Source organism: Clytia hemisphaerica, unplaced genomic scaffold, assembly GCF_902728285.1.
Source record: "Clytia hemisphaerica strain Z4C2 unplaced genomic scaffold, Clytia hemisphaerica genome assembly, whole genome shotgun sequence".
Lineage (NCBI taxonomy): Eukaryota > Metazoa > Cnidaria > Hydrozoa > Leptothecata > Clytiidae > Clytia > Clytia hemisphaerica.
Genome location: NW_027103890.1, coordinates 522,620 through 536,951, shown reverse-complemented (window position 1 = coordinate 536,951; position 14,332 = coordinate 522,620). Strand labels below are relative to the sequence as shown.

At 35.4% G+C, this 14,332-nt stretch overlaps 1 protein-coding gene across 1 annotated transcript; it reads left to right on the top strand.

Annotated features, from left to right (window-relative positions):
* Nucleotides 1-1,847: 1,847 nt before the first annotated feature.
* Nucleotides 1,848-13,319, top strand: LOC136808587 (ATP-binding cassette sub-family F member 2-like). Its single transcript, XM_067065121.1, has 11 exons — nucleotides 1,848-1,992; nucleotides 7,391-7,733; nucleotides 8,029-8,233; nucleotides 8,491-8,848; nucleotides 9,198-9,293; nucleotides 10,038-10,157; nucleotides 10,669-10,758; nucleotides 11,060-11,233; nucleotides 11,452-11,580; nucleotides 11,774-11,977; nucleotides 12,543-13,319. Exons 2-11 carry the CDS (start codon nucleotides 7,409-7,411, stop codon nucleotides 12,657-12,659), a joined length of 1,818 nt encoding a protein of 605 aa, XP_066921222.1. The 5' UTR covers nucleotides 1,848-1,992; nucleotides 7,391-7,408; the 3' UTR covers nucleotides 12,660-13,319.
* Nucleotides 13,320-14,332: the final 1,013 nt, after the last annotated feature.

Sequence of the window (14,332 nt, the reverse complement as noted above, 5' to 3'; positions counted from 1 at the left end):
CATATTTAAATTTTGAGCATAAGCATTAGAATGAGGTAACCTCATTTGGGTAACCTCAATTTAACCACATCATATATCCTGATCCTGAGTATTACTCAGGATTGAAGTAATCTCTTAAATTCGCGTTTCTTCTAAAACAACGAGAAATTTCTATCATATGAGTTCTTCAAAGTTTTGATATGATATGGTATTCCACCAGATTGAGGTGGAATGTATGTAACTTCTAGCTATATGTAACTTCTTACACCAAGTCTTTACCCCAGATATGGTATCAGATATGACAGAAGGTAGAAATGTCACAACCCCCCCCCTTTTATTTCTGACTGTGTTCTTTAGCCTAAAACCAGTTATTTATATGCCATGGGGAATTTTTCCTCCACAGCGCTTTGATTACAAAGATAGGTTCAGCAATTTTAACTTCCGCTTTATAACGTTTTTATTGTTTTTTGCAATGCAATGTCTTCTTTTTCAAAAAAATGTCTTTTCATTTCTCCCTTGAAGTGTTAGCAAGCCATTACAAAAAGAATTTAAGTCTGCAGTCAAAATGAAGATATCTGGATTTGTTTTATTGGATTTTGAAATTGGAAAACCATCCAAAATTGTATATTTCGGTGCCATTTTATATGCCATTTCGGGGCTAAATTTTCAACCTCAAATGTCTAAAAAGGTGCTATTTTAGCGGAACCAAAATCTCAATATCTCCGGAACCGCTTAGGCTAACCTGAGATCAGATTGTGGTTGTTTTCTGCCCACCACGCTGAAGCTCTAAAGGGATGGGTGAAAACATAACAATCTGACGAATATGCAATCTCGAAATCGTAAGAACCGCGTTCGTCTAAAAGGACTAGGAATGACAACAAAGTTGCGTGATTGTGTTTATGAATAGGGCGTTGTATCAGTTATTAACTTTCCGGCGCACAACAAGATTCTTGTTGTACAATTTCCGCGGGAGGACTATTTTCCTCAGATGTATAATTTTCAAACGCCTTCAGAGGTTTACCGTGCGCGTAAGAAAATTACGAACATCTGTTATCAGGTTAGCTTAGGCTGTCGACTTAAAAAATTGTTGGTTTGCCGTCACTCGACCGACCCTACCTCGAAACCTGCCGACCCAATAAATTTTATTGCCATTTTAAAGATGATTTTTTTTCCTTCAAAAACTAACTTCAAACAATAAAAAATCAAAACTTGTATCTTGTTTGTGAGTCTGCTAAATGACGTGCCCTACGCACCCACGTGCCCTCATCTTTTTGACAAGCCTTCGTGCCCTACGTGCCTGACGTGTCTACGCGCTATCTTGCCTTGACGTGCTTACGTGCCTATGTGCCATCCAAAATTTTACGTGCCCAACTGCCTACGTGCCCTCAAATTTGTAGCGTAGAAGAATATTACACCTGCATATTATATATGGTTGGAAAGCTAAAAGAAAGCTCTAAATTACTCAAAAATAATTAATCTTATAGCTCAACTACAAAAAGAACAATTGCTTGTCAAAGTGGGACCTAAAATTGAAGATTTTCATGAGTGTCAAATAAAAAACAAGCACAAACCTGGAATGGCTACTGCCAGACGAACCACTGCTTCCTAATTATTTCAACTTCAGGAGAGCTGATTCCAACAGTATATCAGTAATGGTCAATCATCGGATTCCACGAATTGGATGAGTACCGTAAAGTACAATCAAAATCAAAAACGAAGTATCACGAAAAAGTAAGTACCCTGAAATTTTGACAGAAACTCACCCGCCATCTTGAATTTTGATTTGAAGCGCCAGCTTCGGTATTCGATTTTAAATTTACAGACCAGATATAGTGCCATATTTTGCTCTTTTGCCTTGACAATAAATCATATTTGATGAGTCCGTAAATTTAATGGTAAAAAAGAATATTGCGCTGCCGTAAAATTTTTATCGAAAACACGCTTCCTTCATTTTGCCGGAGTGGTCAAGGGATCTATTGGGAGAAGAAAACCCAACTTCAAACTCATCTAAATGTAAGAAGTTTTGCCTATTTATAGTTTATTTTCTCTCGTTAACCCTGGCCTTCATTTCGACTTTTTGTATATTTTCTGCCAAACTTGAGAAGGTTATATAAACATGATAAGCCTGAGGGGGGGGTCAAGTTTTTTTGATGACAGAGTACTTCAGTACTTTGTCATTTTTTCTGTCTAGTATTCAGAAAAAATGGTACATTATTTTTTCACTGATTCACTGAAGATTGTTTGGTATTTAGGCAAGCTTTCAGCTGTACAGTATAAATAGCCATCAAAAGCACTCTCTTGACTTGGCATGGAATCAGTGTTAGAGCTTTGGGTCTCTGGTCATCGGAACATTTAGTGGGTATGAATCCCACTGGTAGAAATCTTTCTAAAAATCAATCAGGCTAGCTCTAAAGTTCTAAAACAGCATCTTATAACATGAAAACCAGAATATGATTCTTCAATGGGAATCAAAACTATAAAGTGCACTTCAGTTAGGAAGTTACGCCAGTATGGATTTCGTGTAACTAACGCCGAAGTTCTTCGGCGTACAACTGAAACGTTTTTGGCGCATTGGCGTAAGGGTACTTACAAAGATTGTTTGATTTTCAGTTGGCGTATAGTAATAATTCCAGCTCGGCGTGAATGACTCCATAATCCATCGATTTTTAGCTTCCATTTGGCTAAATTTGCTTTTGCTCGCTTGCGCTCACGTCAATTTATTAATTATATTGGCGCATGCGCCTCTTTTCCCATCTTGCACCCTTATTGAAAAATTGAATGTTGGTACAAAAGAAATTTGCTTGGCGTGAGGCTTGCTGCACGGAAAAATATCTTCGGCGCAAGATTTCGTGGAATCCATACTGGAAGTTACGGCAAGGTCTTAATATGCTACGGTGAATTATTTGTATATATATTACTGTCAACAAGGTTATTTTTATACTGTAAGTGAAGGGCAACTTTCATGACTTGCAAACCACAACATTTTCTGGTCATCAAAACAAACTTCATTTGGATTGTATATGTTTTATTAAATCCCATATTGATAATAAATTTGAGATTACATGTCTGCAAACCAACCAGTAGCATCTAAATTTGTGCCACGTATAGATTATTTGAATTACTACATCCAGGATGATTTATTTTGATCAACAATGTGACTTTATTCTCGTGCAAGTTGGTTTGGACAAGTTTCTTGCCAAAAATTAGGGTGCGCACTCGTCAGGATTTTTTGCGTGGAACAAGTCGAAAATCAAAATTAGAACATTCCATCCATCATAACTTATCCTTAACAACTCCAAACTTGTTCATTCTTTTTTTGAAATACTCAGAATTTATCAGAGAAAACAAAGAAAAAAACCCATCCCATTACCTACCTTCAATAAAAAGATATACCATTTATTAGACATCAAGGTGAAAAAATGGCGACTTGGAATTTGTGGCACCCCCGTCTACCTTGACCACCATTTTTCAAATGGCTATCGCTATTGAGCTGGATTAGTTATAGACTCGCGGTTTTTTTTATAAAACACGGGAAAGATAGTACTTAAGTTTGTCACGTGGTAGCCTTTTCGATAATCTACGGGCCGTCTTTAAATCGAGAAAAAAGAAGAAATTTTGATTTTTCGGCACTTTCCTGAAATTTTTATCAGGACTACCATATATCGTTGGAAAGCTAAGGGTTTCAGCTTTTCATTGGTAAAATTTGTTTTTAGCTATCATTTCCAGCTCATTAGTAATAGGCTAAAGTCATTGGGCCGATTTTCAGACCGCGCCAGCAAAACTCCTCACTCCCTGCCACACGGAAGACTAGATTTCATCCGCCATTTTTGGCGTGATTTTGGTGCTTCCGAAAATTATTTCTTGCTGGCGTGGTGTAAGGAGGCGATTCTTTGAAAAGGTGGTTTTTTGTGGTTTTAAATAGGACTTTGAACTACTTAACCAATTTTAACAAATGACCCCTCATTTTTCTCACAAAGGTAAGGACTTTCAAATAAAATTAGTTTGGTTTTCAAAATTTGAGGGGAAAATTTTGGCCTGACCACCCTACAAAAATACTCGCTTGCAAAAAAAGTAATTCTAAAATGGTAGCGTTAATTGCAACTACTTGCGTCACTCAGTTAACAATTTTTGCAGCTTTGGATGGTCTGTGATTTGGAGTTGATGATTGTTACCCCTGGCTTATGAAAGTAACCGCAATTGATGGTACTTCAAAACTCTATACTCAAAAATAACCAAATTTTGTATGAGAGAAATTTCGTACTATTGTTGCTGTGAAAAGACCCTCTATGACACCAAGTACTTATTTTGACATAAAATTAGGTTATATCGCAGGAATCAGGTCTAAAAATGCCTTAAGGTTGACTGTGACAGTTTTTTGAGTTTATTTTGCCTGGAATTTATGTTATTTTGAGGAAAAATTGCAAGTATTTACGTATCACTTGAAACCCCTGACAAGAAAACAAGGCTCCTTAAATGTTTTTAGCCCTGTATTGTTTGTTACGGTCTGTGGATAATGAACCCTTTGTTGACACATTATTGTCCCACTGAATATGAAAGATTAATGCTAAGAAAGTGTTTCATCATTTACTTAACTTGTAAGCATTGTGGTAAAAATCCCTAAGGGATTTATGAAAAATAACCTGATGCTCTTTATGAAATTTACCAGTGAGAAAACATTGAGAGATTTCCTAAAATTTGAACCAAAGATGAACAAATTTGATCCATGCCAACCTTGAAAACAAGAAATCGAAAAGGATCTACAGATGAGAAGACATCTACCAGATTAGCTTTTTCCAGATAATATTGCCAGAACATGCAGGACCTCATGTCATATGATCCATTTTACACATTATACATTTTTGACCAATCACAGCAATTTACTCAAGTGTGTAATCAAGAGCAAAAAATCAAACCGCTTGGTAATTAAAAAATAACAAATTTTGTTTCAAGCTTTCTATTTCAATGTTATATTGATAGATTTGGAAGTGGGTGCTATGGTATAGTGGTTATTAGCCCGGGTTGCTGCACTCTGTAAGGATTTAGGAGTGGAGATGAATAAATTGGAGGCGCAGTCACAAGTGTTTGTAACATGTGGTGAAATGATGATGTTCAAACTGAAAATTGAGATTGAAAAATACTAAGATATCGGTCAAAAGTCTAAACAGGGGGGGGGTCGGTAGTAAAATCTCAGACATATATATGAGTAGTAAAACGATTTTTACGAATTTTTACATACCACCACCCAGACTCTTGGAATAGGTATTTTACTACCCTGGTAGTAAAATTTTTTGGGACAATTTTTCATGGAGACCACCTATTTTTTGGTTGCTTTTCGGCTAAAAAATGATTATTTCTGTGACACATTTTTCACTTAGCACAAAAATTAATGTTTTGCCCTTAGAATTAAAGTCTTTTTTATATTGACAAAAAATTTCGAGAATTTTTTGTTTGCAGCAAACAACTTTCCAACAGAAAATTTTTTCAAATTATAAAAATTTCCAGATTTTTTCAGAAAAGTCATCCAAAAAATTAAAAGAATTACAAAAATAGCTAAAATTTGCTAATTTTACCAGTTTTTTAACTACGCAGGTAGTAAATTTTTTTCCACATTTAACACATAGATTTTAGTATTTAACTACCCTGGGTAGTAAAATATTCTTTCGATTTTTCGTCACACCACTACCGTAGACGTTTACTACTAGTCATTATGTGACTGAGATTTTACTACCGACCCCCCCCCCTGGTCTAAAGTATAAACTAAAGTCTAAAATATAAGCCTGCTTGAATATATAAATTTGAATATTAGTAGATTAATTGATTGAATAGTAGTACTTGAAATAAACTAAACTAGTCCATAGCTTCAACCCCTACCTTACTTTTGCTTTGGGGGGGGGGCTAAGAAAAATTTTGGCCTTTAAAGAGCCTGGAGGCAAAATATTTGGGGGGACCTAGATGATCTGACTGAGACTCTGGGAGCTGTCCAGCTAATTTCAAAAGATATCTTATCTTACTATTAAATCAAATATAAAAAGCAAAAGATTTGTAAACATAAATATTAATACAAGTAAAATTTAGCTTTCATTTATCAGTACTGTACTCGCATATATTTTTTATTGACTTCTTTCTACGGGGGTGGTAGATTAATGTTTTTGTTTTTAGCTCATCTTGTTGACTAAGCGCTTTTTATATCATGACAGCTAAATTGTTGGGGGGACCTTACTTTGTTGGGGGGACCTTACTTTGTTGGGGGGACCTTACTTTGTTGAGGGACCTTGCTTTGTTGGGGGAGCTAGAAACCTGGCTGAAGCTACGTAGTCCTAGCCTAATCTTAATGCCTCATGATGCAAAAGCATCAAGAAAGAAAAGAAAAACTAAATGGCTGAAATAATCCAGGCAGTGGTGTGACAAGATTAATAAACAAAACTCATGTTGATAAGAGAAAAGTTTATAAGTTGACTAAGTCTTGAAGTTTATTTCATGAAATCTCTTGTTGAACTGATGTGAAAATGAAAGTCCTTGCTTAAGTAGCAAATTCTAGAAAATGTGTAATTTACAGAATGATATAAATTCTAGGTCATAGCAAAGTGGATAAATGATAAAAATGTATAAATTACTGACGAAAACAAAAAATTGGAAAAATTCATATTTTGAATAAATTAACATAAATAAACAAAATAGAATCCAAAATGGTGAACACAGAAAAACACTGAAAAATGCAGAAAACGTGAGAAAAACTGAAAAACTGTGAAAAATGTGAGGGGATGCCAAAAATGATAAAAAAGGCACTGAACTAAAAAGGTGATGATGATTGATGCGCGGTGAGATGTTAATTTTTAACACTGCAATGGCTTTTTTTGCGGGTACCACTTCCAAAAAAACTTGAGTTGCCATCTTGGATCAAAATTTAGGCATCAACAACATGACGTCATCGTTCATTGAAAATTCCAGAAAATGGGACCAGCTTGATTTTTTTCACTTGTGAAATCTTGTAACTCCTTTATTTTTAGGGCACACGGTCAATTTTTTGCCAACTGATTGAAACAAAGAATTGCACTTTTTTCTTAAATCATCTCTAGATTTCTTTATCTCAGGATCGAAAGATGTTATTGACTTTCATTTATGTATGTTCAAATGGTCATTCTTCATGTAAATTTTATTTTAAACAATATTTCGACCTCCTTAGTTGAGGTCTTCATCAGGTTTACAATGTTAATGTCAATGTTATTGACTTGGCTGAAAAATTCAGCCTTTTTTTACAGTCTGGTCTAAATAATACTCACACATGTGACCAAAACGAAATTTTACACCCAGTCTGGGATGGTCAACATCTATCAGTGGTGAAAATCTCAAGTCAATTTAGGGTAAAATATTAAATATCAATCTGATTTTGAATTTTTTCTTACGATTTAAGAACTAGACAGTGTCAACAATGCCCTCAGAAGCAGCAAAGAAACGCAAAGAAAAGAAAAAGAACCAAGGCAAAGCTAAACCAGCAGCCAAGACCAACGGTACCGAACAAACCAATGGAAATGCTCCCAATGGAAATGCTCCCAATGGATCCCTAGATAACAAGTTTGCCAAAATCAAACTATCCAATTTATCTGTTTCTGGTGTTTTGGCTTCCCACCCTGAGTCAAGAGATCTTCATTTGTCAACCATCTCATTACGTTATCATGGTGCTGAATTATTGACTGATGCATCATGTGAATTGAACTCTGGCCGAAGATATGGTTTACTTGGACCTAATGGATGTGGTATGTCTTCATTCAATCATTTTTTACTTTCCAATTTTTGTGCATCTTGATCTGTGGTTCTTGTATTTCAGACAATTTTTGCATTTTGTTTTTTTCTCAATCCTTGCATCCTGTAAAAATTAAATTTTAGTAAATGGCACTTTTTTAAAATTTTAAGAAAAAGTGGTCAATCTGTTTAGTCTATTATTTAGAAACTATTGCACGCTAATTGTGAACAGATATTAGGTTTTAAAAAGTGTCTCACTGTCAGAGCAGTTTTTCTTTGAATTTCCTCTTCATTACTTCGTTTTTCAAGGTAAATCTACTTTGATGGAAGCTCTAGCAAGCAGAGAGTTACCGATTCCAAGACATTTTGACATCTTCCATTTACAAAACGAAGTGGAACCATCGGACAAGACAGCTTTGGAATGTGTCATGGAAGTGGACGAGGAACGTAAATTGTTGGAAGAAGAAGCTGACGAACTGGCAAGTCGTTCTGATGACGAAATGGCTCATGACAGGTATTTTCAACTTTATGATCTTCTAATCTTTTGTTACAGTTTAACTGTAATTGTGTTGTCCAAAGGACCATAAGATTTATTCAAATTACAAAAGTTTAAAAATTTTAGGGTTTTGAATGACCTCACGAACTTAGGTTAGAATTGTGTTTGGTATGTAGATCATCATAGCTGATCGACAACATTGATCTGCATCACAAATCCATTGCTTCTCTTCCTTATCAGTAATAGCAATGATATCAAATTTCTTTCTTTCCCAGATTGATGGACATTTACGAGAGATTGGACGAATTGGAAGCTGGCACTGCTGAGGCTACTGCATGTCGACTTTTACACGGTCTTGGGTTCACACCTATCATGCAAGCAACCAAAACCAGGGATTTTTCTGGTGGTACGAGAATGAGGGTGTCCCTTGCTCGTGCACTGTTTGTGAAACCATCTATCTTATTGCTCGACGAACCGACTAACCATTTAGATTTGGAGGCCTGTGTGTGGCTTGAAGAGGAATTGAAAACATACAAACGTATTTTGGTTCTTGTTTCACACTCTCAAGATTTCTTGAACGGTGTTTGCTCAAATATTATCACTATGGCACAAAAGAAACTTATCACCTATACAGTAAGTAAAAAACACTACTGGTATATAAGAACAGGAAATATCTCTCCCATCATCCACTTACATACTGACAAGAAGGAAATATTTTCAAATTTCAATATAAAATAAACTTGTCGTCTGGACAGACCTTGCAGAGTTTTCTATATTTTGATTTTTTTAGGATTCTAGGAAATCATTTATTTTGCGTGTAATAACTTCTTTCGTATTTTTGGCCAACTTCATGATGACCAGAATATGTATAACAAGGGAGGTGTGGTATTTTTAAGGATGGTTGTCAGTGTTGATTTTGAATTTCTTTCACCGTTGGAAGATCTAAGATCTAAATTAAATGATGTGTTTTTACTTTCCATAGGGTAACTTTGACCAATACTGCATCACCAAATCTGAATTGGAAGAGAATCAAATGAAAGCATACAAGAGGGAACAAGATGAAATTGCTCACATGAAGGTATTATATTAAAACCCTTTCATTAAAATATTGAACAACTCTCTACTTTGCCCCTTTCATTAAAATAGTTTCTAAACTTAGCGTGCTTCCGTTTGCTGAATCTGATTTTTAAGATGACGATGGCTTCAACGACACGTTTGGTCGTCAGGACAGTTTTCTGTATTTTGATTGGGTATTTTGCGCGTAATAACTTTTGGGAATTCTTTATATTAAGCAGTTGTTGGACAAAGTCGAATCCAATATGCAAAAATTTTGGGCGTGCGAGAATAGATATTGGACGAGGCTTCGCCGAGTTCGGTATCTTTTCTCGTAGCCCAATATTTTTCACATTGGATGAGACTGCGTCCAAATAAATGGTTTATTATCCGTTCATTGCTAAAATATTTCTCGTTTTCTAACATAATTCCAATTTATATGCTCGTAAATCTGATTTCTTGGTAGTATTTTATTCATAAGTTTTATTTTTATTTTGTGACGTAACGTCAAAAAGAAGATGCTGAATTGTTATTGAACTCGTTGTGTGACGTCAATTTTTGAAATATGTAGCCCCCATAGAAGCTAGATATTCGAAAATATTGGACAGTAAAGAAGCCAATCAAATGTCGCTATTTACGCGCGTCGGATAATAATACCGGATATTACCCAAAAAGAGAAAGGAGGTTTGATTTTTGAGACGTGCGCTCTCTTGCTAACTGCATAACAAACAAAAGTTGCAGCCATCCAATAGTCTTTTGGTTTTTTCAGGACTACATTGCCCGTTTCGGTCACGGAAGTGCCAAATTGGCTCGACAAGCTCAAAGTAAAGAAAAAACACTGGCAAAGATGGTTGAAGGTGGACTCACTCAGAAAGTCGAAACCGAAAGGGTATGTTTTATTATTTGTATTGAAAGGAAAAAACTGTTTTTTAGAGAGATTTCTGTTTGTTTTCAAACGGAAATGCTATTGCGGGAAAAATTTTCCTTTGTTTTTTTCTGAGGAAAGTTTTTCTGTATTTTTGAAGGAAATAATGTTATTTTACGTAGGTAGGAACTTTAGTTTCGTAAAGTATTTTTTTGACGAAAATCTTTTGTGTATTTGTAAGGTAAAAGTCTTTTGTAAGAAATAGTTCTTGTTTTCTAAGGGGCTGCCCCCCCCCCCTGTTTCACTCACTATGAATTTTTTAAGGCAAAATTTGGAAGGCAGAGATAACTATTTACATAAAATAAATCCGGCTCGTTCATTGTCTATTAACACCACCAAGCATATGAAGGAAAGTTTGCATCCTGTACTTGGAAAGTTTACTATTTCTAAAGAAAATAGCTTTTCAACGTATTTATGTAAAACCATGTTGTTCTACTCGTGTATTTTTACGGGAATAATTTTTTTCTCCTGCTAGAGTATCAATTTCTACTTCCCTGATTGTGGAAAATTACCACCTCCAGTGCTTGCGGTCAATCATATCAGTTTCGGTTACCGAGAAGACAGGGTAAGTTTTTCTGTTGAATTGTTTTTGTAGTATGCATGGTGAATTCCGATCACAATTCTAACTAACTAACTTGGCCGACAACATTCCAAATAGAAAAGGAATTTCCTTTCCGTAAACTTTAAAACCCAAAAATCTTTTTGAATTCTATAAAGCAAGAAAACAATATATTGCTCTTAAACACTTTTAATATGATTACGAGCACTGTATTACAACCATTATGTCTTTAGACTTTATTTTAGAATGTCTTTAGAATTTCATCTCAGTAGTTTATGTAGTCTTACTAATGTAATTGTTCTTTTAGCCATTGATTTACAAAGACTTGGATTTCGGTATGGACTTGGATACTCGTATTGCGTTAGTTGGCCCTAATGGAGCTGGAAAAAGTACTTTATTGAAATTGTTGTGCGGTGAGCTCACCCCTACCGATGGGATTGTTAGAACACATCAACATCTGAAATTTGGTCGATTCCACCAGGTAGACTTTAGATTTTGTTTTTCCTGGTATTATTTGTTTTCTTCCGTCTAAACGAATTTTCGTCTACATAAGGTCCCTAAAATATTATGTTCATCTCTACATATCAGTTACATTTTGAAAATGGGAATGAGTTTTTCTTCCCAAAAGAATATTCTATATTGAACAATGATCTATTACTCTTACATTGCCCTCTCTCTCTCTCTGTCATTCTATGTTAGCATCTCCACGAAATTTTGGAAATGGACTGCTCAAGTCTGGACTGGATGTTGAAAACTTTCCCTAAAGAAAAAGACGTAGAAAAGATGAGAAAATTTCTTGGTCGTTATGGACTGACTGGAAAACAACAGGTACAGTATAAAGACCTTATGTTAAAATCTCCTATCCCTTGTATTTTTGAAGGAAAATGTTGTCAGTCTTTAAAGATTTCTGTGTATTTTGGAAGGAAAATGTTCTGCAGGGAAGCTTTTCCTTGTGTATTCTCGGAGGATGTTGCAGTTTTTGTTTTAATTTAAAACACCTTTGTTTTACTTAAAAATATAGACTTGTCCTATCGGCCAACTATCAGACGGACAAAGAAGTCGTGTCATTTTCGCATGGTTATCCTTCCAAAACCCACATATGCTGTTACTTGACGAACCTACCAATCATTTGGATATCGAAACCATCGACGCCCTTGCCGAAGCGATCAACGAATTTGACGGCGGCATGGTTCAAGTGAGCCACGACTTCCGACTCATTATGCAAGTAAGTTCAGTATGATATTTTATTTCTCATAAAACCTGGAGAAGGAAGGTGCACCTACCGTATTTTCTTGAGTTTGAGATGAAATGTTTCCGTAATTTTCCCGACTCTAGATTGGTGAGTAAATCTGCGATCGCAGTCGGAGTTGACCTAAAGCTTCCTCTTTCGATAGCTATCCACCCGAAGGTAGTAGAGGGCGCCTCTCGTTCTCTCTGGATTGCTCGACACTTACCCTTGACCCTTCTATGTATTACTGACCATCAAGTAGTGGCATCAAATACCATTTTGTACGAAGTATAAGTACGAAGTCTCTACCACCATGAAATGATTTTGAGCAGGCTTTTCTACAGTCTTAATGTCCATTTTGTCTTCGTCACTGTAATTTTCTTAATTTTGTTTGTTTTGATTTTTTGTTTAGTTGATTATAGAACTTTTTACTTATGTTGAAAGGTGAAAAAGAAAGCGGATATTATATTTTGATTTTTCCCGACATGTTTCGGACTCGGTCCGTTCTCAACGGAATCTTTTTACTTAGATATCGTAATCGTGTCTTAATCTAACTTTGTAGGTTGCAAAAGAGATTTGGGTTTGTGAGAAAGGAACTGTCAAAAAATGGAAAGGTGACATCTTCAGTTATAAGAAGACGTTGAAAGAAAAAGTCAAAGCTGATCTCAAGAAGAAATGACCTTATTGCAATAAGTGCAACACTCATTGCTGTGATGATGGTGGTTCAGATGTCATTGTGTGGAGATCAGAGGTTGAACAAAGCAAGTCCAGAGGATTCCCAAAGATGTTTACAACGATGGATGGTTCTCCAAAGTCTTCTACATGGTTGATGCAGATGATGGCACTGGAGTATATTTTCATCGGGTTTGCAGTTTCGCTCAGCTTTTGGTTCAATGTTATTATGCTGTTGGCAAAGAAATGGCTCGGCCTGTCTGCTGAATTGCTAAGTCTCGTGAAATTAAATTTATTTATTGTTTAAAGTAATAGACACTTTATGGCTCTAAACTAATGCCTATCAATCCCTCTAAAAAACATTTTTAGAATTTCCATTTTGCTTTCCCTTCATTGGTTTCAAATTGTATAGCGTAAGTCATTTCTCGTTGTTCAGTTTTCATTTCGCGTTATAAGCTAGTCTGAAGATCTCTCCATGTCCAAGCCAGCTACTATTTAAATAAAATATTATAAGGAAATTATAAATTTTACCACTGGATTTTCAATTTTTTAAACTTATTACTTTCTGAAATTTACAGGTTTATGTGTCGTCAAGGGCGCCTGGTTGTTGTGCTCGCACAGCATGATTTAAAAAGGTGTCACTAAATAAAAATAACAAAAAAGAAAATTTGCAATAATTTCTATTTTTTCCCTTTTTGAGTATTTTAATTACCTTGTCAAACTACGAATTTTAGAACTACGAATTTTAGAATGCTAAGATGGTTTGAGATTATGTGCTATATGACCCTAATCTCCGCCAAACATTTTTGCCTTGTTTTGTTATTAATGACAATTTTAAATACTTTTACAAGGTTTTTACGGTTTTTTAGACTTTAAAAATAGTTATCCCAAATTTATACTGAAACCATCTATGTGTATTGACGTAATTAGATATTAGGCTTTTCTAAGAGTAATAATGTAGGTGTGAGAAAAAGGCCCCGGAGTTACTCGATTTAATCGATTCCAGAGTATTTAAATGCGGTTTTCACAGGGTGGTATATTTTTATGGATGTGTAGAAGTTATGGTTAGGTACAGAACAAGACTGCTTTCAAAAGTTTGCTTTTAGGACTTTCTTTGCTAAACTAGAAGCAGGTGAGGTCTGTTAGCACATAAAAGGGTAAGAATGCTTCAGATGGTGATATAAGCATGAAATTTGGCACAGATGATCATTAGAGGGTTTAAAACTTAATTTTAAACAGTAACACTTAATTATGTCAGTCATCTGGCCACCTCTCAGGTGGCTGGGCAAAAGATTATTTTTTTGAAAATATTCAAAATCTGATGGTTCCAGCGGAAAGAGCATGAAATGCTGATGAAAATTGAGGAATTGAATTTAAGTTTTGCATAGAAAGGCTTGTGATGACGTCATCAAAAAACTTTCAGCCTCCATAACTTTTGATAGGAAGATTTTCAAGGCATGTTTTATACCTCGATTTTCGTCAGCATTTCATGCTCTTTCCGCTGGAATCATCAGATTTTGAATATTTTCAAAAAAATAATATTTTGCCCAGCCACCTGATGACGTCACCTGAGAGGTGGCCAGATGACTGACATAATTAAGTGTTACTGGTTAAAATTTAGTTTTAGACCCTCTAAGGATCATCTGTTCCAAATTTCATGCTTTTATCACCATAACCTAT

Coding starts and splice junctions, on each gene's coding strand:
- LOC136808587 (XM_067065121.1), top strand. CDS start 7,409: ATGCCCTCAGAAGCAGCAAAGAAACGCAAAGAAAAGAAAAAGAACCAA. Junction 11,234..11,451: donor AATTTGGTCGATTCCACCAG/GTAGACTTTAGA, acceptor ATTCTATGTTAG/CATCTCCACGAAATTTTGGA. Junction 11,978..12,542: donor ACTTCCGACTCATTATGCAA/GTAAGTTCAGTA, acceptor CTAACTTTGTAG/GTTGCAAAAGAGATTTGGGT.